This window comes from Manis pentadactyla, chromosome X (assembly GCF_030020395.1).
Source record: "Manis pentadactyla isolate mManPen7 chromosome X, mManPen7.hap1, whole genome shotgun sequence".
In the NCBI taxonomy this organism is placed as follows: domain Eukaryota; kingdom Metazoa; phylum Chordata; class Mammalia; order Pholidota; family Manidae; genus Manis; species Manis pentadactyla.
In genome coordinates, this window is record NC_080038.1 from 103,253,382 (window position 1) to 103,269,980 (window position 16,599).

Here is a 16,599-nt window from a genome sequence, read left to right on the forward strand (position 1 = left end):
TGATCCCTTTTGTTTTCTTGTACAATTTATTTCTAGTTTTATACCTTTGTGATCTGAAAAGTTGTTTGGTAAAATTTCAATCTTTTTGAATTTACTGAGGCTCTTTTTTTTTGAGTTTTAAAATGAGTTTATTAAAGAATGTTCTTAGGAAGGCAACGTTTGATTTGTCATTTAAAAAAAAGTCCTGTTTCTTCATGCAGTTTAGTGAAGATAATGTGAGAGGCTACAAAGTTACAAGCTTCTTTCTACTGGAATTCTCTGACAGCACAGTGTAGTCATTGCTGCAATGCTAGAACAAATTTAAAAGGCTCTTCTATGCTTCTCTTCAAAAGTGATAAATAATAACAAGATGGCATAAAAAAACATTTTTTTCTATTCATTCTGTAGTACTGGAGCCATTATTTTTACCATCACAGGCTACAATTTTTACTTTATCCACTTTAATAAGTTCTGTCATCTCTCTGAATTCCACATAATTCAATACAAAAGTCCACACATTATCACAGAATCTGTATGTATTCAGAGAGCCCCTGAAATTGACTCTGTTCCTGACCCTCTGAGCCAATGCTGAGTTTATAGCCTTATCAGACTGAAGTAGAAGTTGAAGGGCAAGCTGGGGAGTGATCTGCTGAGACTGTATGAGCTCATCAAAGCTCTCCTGAAGACTGTTTCCCAAAGTGGTATTTCTGTATAACTGATATGCCATGGCTTAGGAGGAAGAAATTGTTTTTCTTATTCAGGCTTGCATTGATGTCCTTTGGGGAAAGTGCTTCCCGCTGCCAAACGGACAGAAGGGGCGCAGCCATCAGCCCTGCATGAGCTGCCTACCTCCCCAACTGCCTCTTCGGGCGCCTACTGAGGCTCTTTTTGTGGCCTAGTATGTGGTCTATTCTGGAAAATGTTCCATGTGCACTTGAGAAGAATGTGTATCCTGCTGCTTTTGGGTGTAGAGTTCTGTAGATGTCTGTTTGGTCCATCTGTTCTAATGTGTTGTTCAGTGCCTCTGTGTCCTTACTGATTTTCTGTCTGGTTGATCTGTCCTTTGGAGTGAGTGGTGTGTTGAAGTTTTCCTCCTTTAATTCTGTTAGTATTTGTTTCACATATGTTGGTGCTCCGGTGTTCGGTGCATAGATATTTATCATCATTATATCCTCTTGTTGGACTGACCCCTTTATCATTATGTAATGTCTTTCTTTGTCTCTTCTTACTTTCTTTGTTTTGAAGTCTATTTTGTCTGATACAAGTACTGAAACACCTGCTTTTTTCTCCCTATTGATGCATGAAATAGCTTTTTCCATCACTTCACTTTTAGTCTGTGTATGTCTTTGAGTTTGAGGTGAGTCTCTTGTAAGCAGCATATAGATGTACTTACAGATTCATTTTTGTTTGTTTATTTTCTTATGTATGTATGTATGTATGTATGTATGTATTCATTTATTTTCATTAAGGTATTGCTATACCCTCTTATGAAGGTTTCACATGAAAAAAAAGTAGTTACTATGTTCACTCCTGTTATCCTGTCCCTCCCATGCCCCATTGTAGTCACTGCACATCAGTATAGTAAGATGCCACAGAGTCACTATTTGCCTTCTCTGTGCTACACTGTCTTCCCCCTGATCCTCCCCACACCATGTGTGCCAATCATAATACACCTGAATCCCCTTCTCCCTCCTTCCCCACCTCCCTTCCCCCACCCCTCCCCTTTGGTTACTGCTAGTCCCTTCTGGGAGTCTGGGAGTCTGTTGCTGTTTTGATCCTTCAGTTTCCCTTCATTGTTATACTCCACAAATGAGGAAAATCATTTGGTACTTGTCTTTCTCCGCCTGGCTTATTTCACTGAGCATAATATCCTTCAGCTCCATCCATGTTGTTGCAAATTATAGAATTTGTTTTTTTTTTTTGAGAGGGCATCTCTCATATTTATTGATCAACTGGTTGTTAACAACAATAAAATTCTGTATAAGGGACTCAATGCACAATCATTAATCAACCCCAAGCCTAATTCTCAACAGTCTCCAATCTTCTGAAGCATAACGAACAAGTTCTTACATGGTGAACAAGTTCTTACATAGTGAATAAGTTCTTACATGGTGAACAGTGCAAGGGCAGTCATATCACAGAAACTTTCGGTTTTGATCACGCATCATGAACTATAAACAATCAGGTCAAATATGATTATTCGTTTGATTTTTATACTTGATTTATATGTGAATCCCACATTTCTCCCTTATTATTATTATTATTATTATTATTATTATTATTTTTAATAAAATGCTGAAGTGGTAGGTAGATGCAAGATAAAGGTAGAAAACATAATTTAGTGCTGTAAGAGGGCAAATGTAGATGATCAGGTCTGTGCCTGTAGACTAAGTGTTAATCCGAGCTAGACAAGGGCAACAAAACATCCATGGATGCAGAAGATTTCTCTCAAAACAGCGGGGGGGTGAGGTTCTAAGCCTCACCTCTGTTGATCCCCAATTTCTCACCTGATGACCCCCCTGCGACTGTGCCTGTCTTAGGTTGTTCTTCCCTTGAGGAATGTTACCCGTCTCTGGCTAACCAGTTGTCTTTCGGGGCCATACAGGAAAATGTAAAGTGGGTAAGTGAGAGAGAAGAAATATTCTTTGAAAAAGTTAGCTTTTTACTTCTTTGCAGATTTATGCCCTGTGGCTTCTATGCCCAGCATTTGTCTTGAGGTATATTTACCACTTGGAAGAATTATGATACTTGGTAATTTCGATATGAGGCACGAATTCTACTAAAGGGTTGTAATTAGGAAGGAAGAAGAAAAGCTATAGAAGTAGCAGGCGGAAGAAAACATGGGAAGATTGATTATTTCTTTGATATATCTTCTTGTAGAGTAACATCAGCATGTATAAGTTTTAAACTACTAATTAAATTGCGCATACACATTAACATAATAGGAATATAGCTACATAACAAAAGCAGACCTACAATTACCAGCCATATCCAGTGAATCCAAGAAAACCTAGGCATTTGTGAAAACTTATCAATGATGTGATGGATATTGTCTAACTGAATTTGAATAGTTTGAGAAAAATCAGACAAATTAAAACAACACATTCCTGGGAACTGTTCACATCCCATATGTTCTTTTAAAAGTAGATAGTCTATAGTCGCACGATTTGGAGCGCTGCAACTTGCACTTCTCCTAATTCTTGGTTGAGTTCCAACAGTATAGATCCAGTCAAATTTGTTGTTTTACTGTATGCACAGGCCAGCTTAGATATCTCCTTCTTCATTCCAATGGCAAGTCCAGGAACTGGTGGGATGAATGCAGCTACAACTGCAACAGCACCAGGATCTTTGTTGAAGTTTTTTGATGATCATCTTCTGGAATGACTCTTCCAGAGGATGTTGATATTGGAAGTTCTTCTTCATATTGTATCTTAATTCATTTTCTGGGTAGCTGAATTAGGCTTTGATCCTCTGTATAAACACAAACAAATCCTTTGCCCACACTTTGATATGACCTTTATAACAGTGTGAAGAACTTACTGGAGATCACCACACAGGAACTGCTTTTTTTTTTAAGAGAAAGGAATATTATCAGAAAAATGTACTTCCATAGCTGATCATCTGACACCCTTTGAAAGATCAAAATTAAGGATATGTAAAGCATGCATTAATCATTGATTTGCAGTTAGTTTTATCCTATCAGGGAGTAATCCCCCTTTTCTTTCTTTTTGTTTTTGTTATCATTAATCTACAATTACATGAAGAATACTATGTTTACTAGGCTCTCCGTTATACCAGGTTCCCCCCCAAACCCCATTACACTCACTGTCCATCAGCATAGCAAAATGTTGTAGAATCACTACTTGTCTTCTCTGTGTTGTACAGCCCTCCCCTTTCTCCCACCCCCCCATTATGCATGCTAATCATAATACCCCCTTTCTTCTCCCCCCACTCTTATCCCACCCTACCCACCCATCCTCCCCAGTCCCTTTCCCTTTGGTACCTGTTAGTCCATTCTTGGGTTCTGTGATTCTGCTGCTGTTTTGTTCCTTCAGTTTTTCCTTTGTTCTTATACTCCACAGATGAGTGAAATCATTTGGTATTTCTCTTCCTCCGCTTGACTTATTTCACTGAGCATAATACCCTCTAGCTCCATCCATGTTGTTGCAAATAGTAGGATTTGTTTTCTTATGGCTGAATAATATTCCATTGTGTATATGAACCACATCTTCTTTATCCATTCATCTACTGATGGACACTTCGGTTGCTTCCAATTCTTGGCTATTGTAAATAGTGCTGTGATAAACATAGGGGTACATCTGTCTTTTTCAAACTTGAGTGCTGCATTCTTAGGGTAAATTCCCAGGAGTGGAATTCCTGGGTCAAATGGTAAGTCTATTTTGAGCATTTTGAGGAAGCTGTATACTGCTTTCCACAATGGTTGAACTAATTTACATTCCTACCAGCAGTGTAGGAGGGTTCCCCTTTCTCCACAACCTTGCCAACATTTGTTGTTGTTTGTCTTTTGGATGGTAGCCATCCTTACTGGTATGAGGTGATACCTCATTGTGGTTTTAATTTGCATTTCTCTGATAATTAGCGATGTGGAGCATCTTTTCATGTGTCTGTTGGCCATCTGAATTTCTTTTTTGGAGAAATGTCTGTTCAGTTCCTCTGCCCATTTTTTAATTGGATTATTTGTCTTTTGTTTGTTGAGGTGGGGTAAGCTCTTTATATATTTTGGATGTCAAGCCTTTATTGGATCTGTCATTTACAAATATATTCTCCCATACTGTAGGATACCTTTTTGTTCTATTGATGGTGTCTTTTGCTGTACAGAAGCTTTTCAGCTTAATATAGTCCCACTTGTTCATTTTTGCTTTTGTTTTCCTTGCCTGGGGAGATATGTTCAAGAATGTTCAATAAGAGATCACTCATGTTTATGTCTAAGAGATTTTTTCCTATGTTTTTTTCTAAGAGTTTTGTGGTTTCATGACTTCCATTCAGGTCTTTGATCCATTTCGAATTTACTTTTGTGTATGGGGTTAGACAATGGTCCAGTTTCATTCTCTTACATGTAGCTGTCCAGTTTTGCCAGCACCATCTGTTGAAGAGACTGTCATTTCGCCATTGTATGTCCATGGCTCCTTTATCAAATATTAATTGACCATATATGTCTAGGTTAATGTCTGGATTCTCTAGTCTGTTCCACTGGTCTGTGGCTCTGTTCTTGTGCCAGTACCAAATTGTCTTGATTACTATGGCTTTGTAGTAGAGCTTGAAGTTGGGGAGTGAGATCCCCCCCTCTTTATTCTTCTTTGTCAGAATTGCTTTGGCTATTCGGGGTCTTTGGTGTTTCCATATGAATTTTTGAACTATTTGTTCCAGTTCGTTGAAGAATGTTGCTGGTACTTTGATAGGGATTGCATCAAATCTGTATATTGCTTTCGGCAGGATGGCCATTTTGACGATATTAATTCTTCCTAGCCAAGAGCATGGGATGAGTTTCCATTTGTTAGTGTCCCCTTTAATTTCTCTTAAGAGTGTCTTGTAGTTTTCAGGGTATAGGTCTTTCACTTCTTTGGTTAGGTTTATTCCTAGGTATTTTATTCTTTTTGATGCAATTGTAAATGGAGTTGTTTTCCTGATTTCTCTTTCTATTGGTTCATTGTTAGTGTATAGGAAAGCCACAGATTTCTGTGTGTTAATTTTGTATCCTGCAACTTTGCTGTATTCCAGTATCAGTTCTAGCAGATTTGGAGTGGAGTCTTTAGGGTTTTTTATGTACAATATCATGTCATCTGCAAATAGTGACAGTTTAACTTCTTCTTTCCCAATTTGGATTCCTTGTATTTCTTTGTTTTGTCTGATTGCCATGGCTAGGACCTCCAGTAGTATGTTAAATAACAGTGGGGAGAGTGGGCATCCCTGTCTTGTTCCTGATCTCAGTGGAAAAGCTTTCAGCCTCTCACTGTTCAGTATGTTGTTGGCTGTGGGTTTATCACATATGGCCTTTATTATGTTGAGGTACTTGCCCTCTATACCCATTTTGTGAGAGTTTTTGTCATGAATGGATGTTGAATTTTGTTGAATGCTTTTTCAGCATCTATGGAGATGATCATGTGGTTTTTGTCCTTCTTTTTGTTTGTGGATGATGTTGATGGATTTTCGAATGTTGTACCATCCTTGCATCCCTGGGATGAATCCCACTTGGTCATGGTGTATGATCCTTTTGATGTATTTTTGAATTCGGTTTGCTAACATTTTGTTGAGTATTTTTGCATCTATGTTCATCAGGGATATTGGTCTGTAGTTTTCTTTTTTGGTGGGGTCTTTGCCTGGTTTTGGTATTAGGATGAAGTTGGCTTCGTAGAATGAGATTGGGAGTATTCCCTCCTCTTCTATTTTTTGGAAAACTTTAAGGAGAATGGGTATTATGCCTTCTCTGTGTGTCTGATAAAATTCCGAGGTAAATCCGGCTGGCACGGGCGTTTTGTTCTTGGGTAGTTTTTTGATTACTGTTTCAATTTCTTTGCTCATAATTGGTTCGTTTAACTTTTGTGTTTCTTCCTTGGTCAGTTTTGGAAGGTTGTATTTTTCTAGGAAGTTGTCCATTTCTTCTAGGTTTTCAAGCTTGTTAGCATATAGGTTTTCATAGTAGTCTTTAATAATTCTTTGTACTTCTGTGGAGTCTGTCGTGATTTTTCCATTCTCATTTCTGATTCTGTGATGTGTGTTGATTCTCTTTTTCTCTTAATAAATTTGGCTAGAGGCTTGTCTATTTTGTTTATTTTCTCAAAGAACCAGCTCTTGGTTTCATTGATTTTTTTCTATTGTTTTATTCTTCTCAATTTTGTTTATTTCTTCTCTGATCTTTATTATGTCCATCCTTCTGCTGACTTTAGGCCTCATTTGTTCTTTTTTCCAGTGTCGATAATTGTGATATTAGAGTGTTCATTTGGGATTGTTCTTTCTTCTTCAAGTGTGCCTGGATCACTATGTACTTTCCTCTTAAGACTGCTTTCGCTGCGTCCCACAGAAGTTGGTACTTGATGTTGTTGTTGTCATTTGTTTCCATGTATTCCTTGATCTCTATTTTAATTTGTTTGTTGATCCTTTGATTATTTAGGAGCATGTTGTTAAGCCTCCATGTGTTTGTGAGCCTTTTTGTTTTCTTTGTAGAATTTATTTCTAGTTTTATACCTTTGTGGTCTGAAAAGTTGGTTGGTAGAGTTTCAATATTTTGGAATTTACTGAGGCTCTTTTTGTGAGCTAGTATGTGGTCTCTTCTGGAGAATGTTCCATGTGCGCTTGAGAAGAATGTGTATCCTCTTGCTTTTGGATGTAGAGTTCTATAGATGTCTATTAAGTCCTTCTGTTCTAGTGTGTTGTTCAGTGCCTCCATGTCCTTACTTATTTTCTGCCCAGTGGATCTATCCTTTGGGGTGAGTGGTGTGTTGAAGTCTCCTAAAATGAATGCATTGCATTCTATTTCCTCCTTTAGTTCTGTTAGTATTTGTTTCACATATGCTGGTGCTCCTGTGTTGGGTGCATATATATTTAGAATGGTTATATCCTCTTGTTGGACTGAGCCCTTTATCATTATGTAATGTCCTTCTTTATCTCTTGTTACTTTCTTTGTTTTGAAGTCTATTTTGTCTGATATTAGTACTGCAACCCCTGCTTTCTTCTCTCTGTTGTTTGTCTGAAATATGTTTTTCCATCCCTTGACTTTTAATTTGTGTATGTCTTTGGGTTTGAGGTGAGTTTCTTGTAAGCAGCATATAGATGGGTCTTGCTTTTTTATCCATTCTGTTACTCAGTGTCTTTTGATTGGTGCATTAAGTCCATTTACATTTAGGGTGACTATTGAAAGATATGTACTTATTGCCATTGCAGGCTTTAGATTCATGGTTACCAAAAGTTCAAGGTTAGCCTCTTTAGTATCTTACTGCCTAACTTAGCTTGCTTATTGAGCTGTTATATACACTGTCTGGAGATTCTTTTCTTCTCTCCCTTCTTATTCCTCCTCCTCCATTCTTTATATGTTGATTGTTTTATTCTGTTCTCTTTCGTGTTTCGTTTTACTGCTTTTAGTGGGTAGTTGATTTTATTTTTTGCCTTTAGTTAGTATTTGGTTGGTGTGCTTTCTTTGTTGTGATTTTTTTTTCTCTGGTGACATCTGTTTAGTCTTAGGAGTTCTCCTGTCTAGAACAGTCCCTCTGAAATACCCTGTAGAGGTGGTTTGTGGGAGGCAAATTCCCTCAACTTTTGCTTGTCTGGGAATTATTTAATCCCTCCTTCATATTTAAATGATAATCATGCTGGATACAGTATCCTTGTTTCAAGGCCCTTCTGTTTCATTCCGTTAAATATATCATGCCATTCTCTTCTGGCCTGTAAGGTTTCTGTCGAGAAGTCTGATGATAGCCTGATGGGTTTTCCTTTATAGGTGACCTTTTTCTCTGTAGCTGCCTTTAAAACTCTTTCGTTGTCCTTGATCTTTGCCATTTTAATTATTATGCGTCTTCGTGTTGTCCTCCTTGGGTCCTTTCTGTTGGGAGTTCTGTGTATTTCCGTGGTCTGTTCGATTATTTCCTCCCCCAGTTTGGGGAAGTTTTCAGCAATTATTTCTCCAAAGATGCTTTCTATGCCTTTTCTTCTCTCTTCTTCTTCTGGTACCCCTATAATATGGATATTGTTCCTTTTGGATTGGTCACACAGTTCTGTTAATATTGTTTCATTCCTGGAGATCCTTTTGTCTCTCTCTATGTCAGCTTCTATGCGTTCCTGTTCTCTGGTTTCTATTCTATCAATGATCTCTTGCATCTTATCCATTCTGCTCATAAATCCTTCCAGAATTTGTTTCACTTCTGTAATCTCCTTCCGGACGTCTGTAATCTCACTCCGGGCATCTGTAATCTCCCTCCAGACTTCATCCCTTAGCTCTTGTATATTTCTCTGCATCTCCGTCAATATGTTTATCATTTTTATTTTGAATTCTTTTTCAGGAAGACTGGTTAGGTCTGTCTACTCAGGTGTTGACTCTGTTATCTTGGTCAGCCTGAAATTTTGCCTTTTCACGGCGATAGTGATAGTTTGTAGAGCTAGCATGAGTGACAGCTGGAAGAACTTCCCTTCTTGTTGGTTAGTGGCCCTCCTCTCCTGGGAGAACAGCGACCTCTAGTGGCTTGTGCTGGGCAGCTGCACACAGACAGGTCTTCTGAGTCCTGCCCGGCTGCTATGGAGTTTATCTCCACTGTTGCTGTGGGTGTGGCCTGCCTCGGGCTGCTCCTCCGATATGGTGGAGCCGCGTTGGATGGGGAGCGGCTGGGAGGCTATTTATCTCCGTGAGGGGCCTCCGTGCTCCCTGCTGCCCAGGGGGTTAGAGTGCCCAGAGTTCCCCAGATTCCCTGCAGCTGGACTAAGTGTCCCAGGATGCTTCCGTCCAGCAGTGGGGTCCCTGTCCCTTTAAGACTTCCAGAAAGCACTCACTTTTCTTTGTCCCCAGGGCGCCGGCCTCAGGGACCCGCTGACAGGTCTTACTGTCCTGTTTCCCTAGTATACAGGACCCCACACATGCACTGTGTCTGGGCTCTGGTCCGGATGGCTAGGGCTATGTGTTTAGCAGTCCTGGGCTCCTTCTTCCTCCCCGCTGCGACTCCCCTCCTCTCGCCCAGAGCTGGGATGTGGGGCGCTCAGGTCCCGCCAGGCTGGGGCTTGTATCTTACCCCCTTCGTGAGGTGCTGGGTTCTCACAGGTGTGGATGTAGTCTGGATATTGTCCTGTGTCTTCTGGTCTCTCTTCTAGGAAGATTTGTCTTTGTTATATTTTCATAAATATATGTGGTTTTGGGAGGAGATTTCCGTTGCTCTTCTCACACCGCCATCTTGGCTCCACCTAGAATTTGTTTCTTATGACTGAGTAGTATTCCATTGTGTATAAGTACCACCTCTTCTTTATCCATTCATCTAGTGATGGATACTTAGGTTGCTTCCATATCTTAGCTATTGTAAATAGTGCTGCAATAAACATAGGGGTGCATGTCTTTTTGAATCTAAGAAATTACATTCTTTGGGTAAATTTCTAGGAGTGGAATTCCCAGGTTAAATGGTATTTCTATTTTTAGTTTGTTGAGGAACCTCCATATTGCTTTTCACAATGGTTGAATTAGCTTACATTCCCACCAGCAGTGTAGGAGGGTTCCCCTGTCTCCTCATCCTTGCCAACATTTATCGTTCTTAGCCTTTTCGATACTAGCCATCCTAGGTGGTATTGTGGTGATATCTCATTGTGGTTTTAATTTGCATTTCCCTGATAATTAGTGACGTGAAGCATCTTTTCATGTTCCTGTTGGCCATCTGAATTTCTTTTTTAGAGAATTGTCTGTTTATATCCTCTGCCTGTTTTTTAATTGGTTTATTTGCTTTTTGGGCATGGAGGTGTGTGAGTTCTTTATATATTTTGGTTGTTAACCCCTTGTCAGATGTGTCGTTTACAAATATATTCTCTCATACTGTAGGATGCCTTTTTGTTCTGTTGATGGGGTCCTTTGCTGTACAGAACCTTTTTAGTGTGATGTAGTCCCTTGTGTTCATTTTTGCTTTTGTTTCCCTTGCTCGAGGAGATGCCTTCAGAAAAAATTTGCTCATGTTAATATTTAGGAGATTTTTTTTTGCGTATGTTGGCTTCTAAGAGTTTTATGGTTTCATGACTTACATTCAGGTCTTTCATCCATTTCGAGTTTACTTTTGTACTTTTGTGTATGGGGATAGACAATAATCCAGTTTCATTCTCTTGCATGTAGCTGTCCAGTTTTGCCAACACCTTTTGTTTAATAGGCTGTCATTTCCCCATTGTATATCCATGCCTCCTTTATCGTATATTAACTGACCATATATGCTTGGGTTTATATCTGGGCTCTGTAGTCTGTTCCACTGGCCCATGGGTCTGTTCTTGTGCCAGTACCAAATTGTGTTGATTACTGTGGCTTTGTATTAGAGCTTGAAGTTGGGAAGCGTCATCCCCTCAGCTTTATTCTTCCTTCTCAGGATTCCTTTGGCTATTTGGCGTCTTTTGTGCTTCCATATGAATTTTAGAATTATTTTCTCTAGTTCATTGAAGAATGCTGCTGGTATTTTGATAGGGATTGCATTGAATCTGTAGATTGCTTTGGGCAGGATGGCCATTTTGACAATATTAATTCTTCCTAGCCAAGAGCATGGGGTAAGTTCCATTTGTTAGTGTCCTCTTTAATTTCTCTTAAGAGTGTCTTACAGTTTTCAGGGTATAGGGTTTTCACTTCCTTGGTTAGGTTTATTCCTAGGTATTTTATTCTTTTTGATGCAATTGTGAATGGAATTGTTTTTCTGATTTCTCTTTCTATTAGTTCATCATTAATGTATAGGAAAGGTACAGATTTCTGTGTATTAATTTTGTATCCTTCAACTTTGCTGAATTCCGATATTAGTTCTAGTACTTTTGGAGTGGAGTCTTTAGGGTTTTTTATGTACAATATCATGTCATGTGCCAATAGTGACAATTTGAGTTCTTCTTTACCAATCTGGATTCCTTGTATTTCTTTGTTTTGTCAGATTGCCTTGGCTAGGACCTCCAGAACTATGTTGAATAAAAGTAGGGAGAATGGGCATCCCTGTCTTATTCTCGATCTTAGGTGAAAAGCTTTCAGCTTCTCGCTGTTAAGTATGATGTTGGTTGTCTGTTTGTCATATATGGTCTTTCTTGTGTTGAGGTACTTGCCCTCTATACCCATTTTGTTGAGAGTTTTTATCATGAATGGATGTTGAATTTTGTCAGATGCTTTTCCAGCGTCTATGGAGTTGATCATGTGATTTTTGTCCTTCTTTTTCTTTATTTGGTGGATGATGTTGATGGATTTTCGAATGTTGTACCATCCTTGCATCCCTGGGATGAATCCCACTTGGTCATGGTGTATGATCCTCTTGATGTATTATTCGGTTTGCTAATATTTTGTTGAGTATTTTTGTACCTGTGTTCATCAGGTTATATGATTTTTCAATCCTGAGTTATTCTTGGTAGGGATCTAAGCATAGATAGTAAAACTCATTTTATGGTAAAATGTAGTCCTATTTCATAATTAGGGTAACTTCCCATGGAATCTTTTTTTTTATATTAAGGTATTATTTATATACAGTCTTTGGAACGTTTCACATGAGGAGAATTGTGGTTACTACATTAACCCCTATTATCAAGTACCCCCCACACCCCATTGCAGTCACTGTCTATCAATGTAGTAAGTTGCTGTAGAGTCACTGCTTGTGTTCTCTGTGCTATACTCCCTTCCCCATGCCCTCCCTGCATTATGTGTGCTGATCTTGATACCCCTTAATCCCCTTCTCCCTCCCTCTCTACCCACCCTCCCTAGCCCCTTTCCCCTTGGTAACCACTACTCCCTTCTTGGAGTCTGTGAGTCTGTTCCTACAGTTTTGCTTTGTTTTTACACTACCTGTGGAATCTTTGAAAAAAAATTTTCTAGTTGGACCACAGTACAGTTAGCGTAGAATGAGGGCAAGGCTCACATCTGTTATGTTTTCATTGTGTCCCTGGCATCTAGCGCAGTGACTGGCCTGTGCACATTTGATATTTGTTGAGTGAACTGCCAGTGTGCTAGATATGATACTGACTTTTGTAGAACATGTTATAGAACAGTAGTGATTCATTTCTTATATGATCTTCCTGTTTTGTTGTATGTTGATTGTGGCAGGCACAGATGGTATTTCAAATTTGCATTTACATGTCATGTTCCATATGTAACAGATATAGACCATCTGCTAAAATGAAGGTCCCATTACTTGTAAGTACTGGAGTCTTTTTCATGTCATGTCACATGTAAAAATGGTAATATTTGTTAGGTGCACTGGGAGTAACCTGTTTCTGATATAGGGGATCTCCTCATGTCCTAGGGGATCATTGTCCACATGTAGCTGTACCCCACTCATAGCATACCAGAAGGGATGCAATGCTTTTTAGACCTACTGTCTGTAGAAGTGTAGTATAGTAGTTTAAAATCTATTGCTTTTGTTCTTCCTTTCCTGTTTTAGTGTGGAAATCGGTGAAAGTGTGCGTGGAGAAGATGTCTACATTGTCCAGAGTGGTTGTGGTGAGATCAATGACAATTTAATGGAGCTTTTGATAATGATTAATGCCTGCAAGATTGCTTCAGCCAGCCGGGTTACTGCAGTCATCCCATGCTTCCCTTATGCCCGGCAGGATAAGAAGGATAAGGTAGGGGCAGAATCTCTTTTTTTTTAGTCAGGGGAAGTAGGAGCCCTTGCCCAAAGTCACAAAAAATTCCTTAATCATTAGATAAGTGTATTTAGAAGGTACTATTTTTACCATACTCTCTCTTACCCAGCCTTCAAAACAGTTGACATATGATTGGCTTATAGAAAGCAGCACACTTGTAGTGTGCATACTTTATTCTGGTTATGGCATGTTGCATTTTCGGTTAGCTCACTGCTGACTTCAGTTGTATCAGTGTAAGAGTAAACACCAGCTCCCATGGAGGAGACTACTTTTTAGACGATGGTGGATCCTCCGAGACCCTCTTGGGGTTCTAGTTGTGACCTCTTCATAACACCTGAATTCACAGGTCTTAAATAATGTTGGTCTCATTGTACGCAAACACACATGCACCTCGCCTTGTTTGTCTGTATATTACAGGGTAAGGCATTTACATAAAACTTGCAGGTCTACCATAATCAATGCCCAAATTTTCTATACAAGGCCTGGGAGAAGGGCAGATTGTTTTATTCCTGTGTAGGTGCTCCTACAGGGGATAGAATAAAGCACATGCATGGGCTTTGCTATTTTACATGTAGCAGGTACGTTTACCTGTTACTTAAGGGGCTTGAGGTTACTGGGATGTTGGCATCCTGATGAGTCACTGAGTACTGTAACTTATAAAATAAACTAATTTCCATTTTTTGATGTGTCTTTAAATTTTTTACATGTTATATAGGTTTGAGTTATGTACATGTTAAGTTTTAATAAAATTCTCCCAAAAAAGATTGTCTGCTTAGTTTAAATAATTGAGCATTGGAATACTTGAGTAGGCTGAAAATAATGTACATTAAGCTAAGAAAAGAAAAGGTAGGAAGATATTTTCTTTTTTGAAATATATATCCTGAGTTGGAAAAGTGATGTTCCACTTAATATTTATGCTAGATTGTGATCTACTCAGTCATTGACCATGGCACTTTCTATGAATTTCCTGGTGGCATAGAGCCTTAAACAGTGTAAGTACTCTATTTATAGTATATTTATTAAAAACAGTAAATAAATGCTTCTTAAGCAAATGAATTGTTCTCAAATTGACTTTTTATTTGTTTCCTTTCCTTCCTACTTAGAGCCGGGCTCCAATCTCCGCCAAGCTTGTTGCAAATATGCTCTCTGTAGCAGGCGCGGATCATATTATCACCATGGACCTGCATGCTTCTCAAATTCAGGTATCAATGGAATCTGAATATTAGAGGCTAGAGATAATGAAGAGAGTAGAGGACTGAAAAGGCTGAAGACTACGGAGAAGCAAAAAACTGTCCAGCAAGTACAGCTCCATTAAGCTAGACACTGACAACATTTTAAACACCGTCCCCTGAAGCGTTGTTCATGATCTTAGTCATTTGTAAGGGTTGGGTAGGGAGGCAGTCTGGAGTTTGAAGAAGAGCACAGGTTTAGGGATCAGACCTAGTTTGAATCCTGGCTCTGATGAGTACCAGCTTTGTAACCTGGGGCAGGTTATTTAACTTCTCTGAACATATAGTGCATTGTTACTATTATATACACTATACATATAGTGTATTAAACAGGATAATAAATTTATGGTATAATGTCTGGCCCATGACAGGTCTTCAATAAATGATAGCTGTTATGGTCATTGTTACATTTAGAGCCACAGGTATTGGAGCCTACTTCCTGTGTAAATCCATAGTTGAGAGCAGAATACCATCTTCTATTTTATATTTTTTAGAGAGACTTCCAAATCACTGGCATTGAAGGCTTATGGAAATCCAAAAGGTACATAGGGCAGGGGATGATACCCATATTATAGAAGAGGAACAAACTAATTAAGAAACACAATAATCTGATGCAACTAGTATTAGAACACAGAACTCCTGACATCTAGTTACTCTGTGTGACCATTTATTTACATACCTTCCACTAAGTTGATATAGTGTACATCTCTGGTTGCAGTTACCTTTGTTCCTTAACAAACTGGCCCAATATTTAGTGACATAAGGCAGTAAATATTTATCACCTCACGAGTTTGCCCATCGGCCGGGCAGTTCTGGTATTGGCTGAACTTGGCCGTTTGTTCCCAGGGCTCACTTGTGTGCCTGTGGTCAGTTGTGGGTTAGCTGAGGGCTGCCTTTGCTCATCTTGGCTGGGCACTCTTGGCACAGCCCAGATCTAAGGAAGCCATTCTTAGTCTCCCACACTAGATGTGCCTTCTAATTAGTTTGAATTTTGCAATACAGTGTTCTTTAGGCAAGTTATTGTCCTCTTTCAGTTAATCACTGATAAGTAAGACTGACCCAGTTTCTTTCTACAGGGCTTTTTTGATATCCCAGTGGACAACTTGTATGCAGAGCCAGCTGTCCTGAAGTGGATAAGAGAGAACATATCTGAGTGGAGGAACTGCACTATTGTCTCACCTGATGCAGGTGGAGCTAAGAGGTATGGCTGAAATTCATGATTCCCAGTGTCCTGGGAAACCATTCAGACAGTTCCAGAGAGTGATGTTTTTCTGTCAAGTGACAACTTTTAAGTACTTTAGAATGGGTGTACCAGTAGCTGGGACATGGGTTGGTTGGTGTAGTTTTACTCATGCCTGGAAGACAAGATAGCAGAAAGGGGAACCTAAAGGGTTGTGGTATTGTGGGCTTGTATAGCTTGTTAGTAACCTGTCACTGCAGAGCTAGCAGCACTGCTATAAACCAATCAGGAAGGGCAGGCGATTTGATTTTCTAGTGAATGGCACCTCCCATCTCTTGAACCCATAATATAGTGGACAAGTAAGCATTCTATACTTCAGAATGCTTTTGGTTAGACCATTTTGATTCTTGTATTAAAATATGAAACAGGAAGGAAAATAAAGTGGGGTGATATTATTTAAAGCCAAGCCCAGTTTTAAACAAATGGACTGCCAAGGATCGCCACTTGCAGTGCTTTATATGGCTCACATGGTGCAAAACTAAGAGCTCTTGATTTCCTTAGCAGATCCCTCATTAGTAATACATTCAGAAGTATGACACATGTTCTTGTTGTGGAAATAGAACGAAGAGCTACAAAACACAGATGATTAGGGAAAGCTAATTCACATCTTTCTAAAGACCATTCAAATCTTCAATGACTCTTTCTCAACAACCTCTTTATTTCAGTAACTTCAACAGAACTGATGAGCTGAGAGCTTGAGTTCTGTTATCCAGCCAGATGTATGGCTTTGCGAGTCCCATGTAATCGGTGGTTGCCATCTGTTACACTGTAGAGACAAAGCCTTAAAATGTCTGCCTAATGGTAGTTGTCATACTTGTCTTAACATGGTCATTATTTTCACATCTTGCCATGGGACTTAGAAAA

The 16,599-nt window shown here is 39.2% G+C and overlaps 2 protein-coding genes across 2 annotated transcripts in view; one reads left to right on the top strand and one right to left on the bottom strand.

Annotated features, from left to right (window-relative positions):
• PRPS1 (phosphoribosyl pyrophosphate synthetase 1) overlaps positions 1-16,599 on the top strand; it is a 41,862-nt gene that overhangs the window by 10,334 nt on the left and 14,929 nt on the right. The window contains exons 2-4 of the mRNA XM_036924965.2: positions 13,062-13,245; positions 14,370-14,468; positions 15,572-15,696. Coding sequence (XP_036780860.1) covers positions 13,062-13,245; positions 14,370-14,468; positions 15,572-15,696 — 408 coding nt within the window. The remainder of the gene's footprint in view (positions 1-13,061; positions 13,246-14,369; positions 14,469-15,571; positions 15,697-16,599) is intronic.
• LOC118931974 (transcription initiation factor IIA subunit 2-like) lies at positions 377-847 on the bottom strand. Its single transcript, XM_057495274.1, has one exon. The coding sequence runs from the start codon at positions 704-706 to the stop codon at positions 377-379; it is 330 nt and encodes a 109-aa protein (XP_057351257.1). The 5' UTR covers positions 707-847.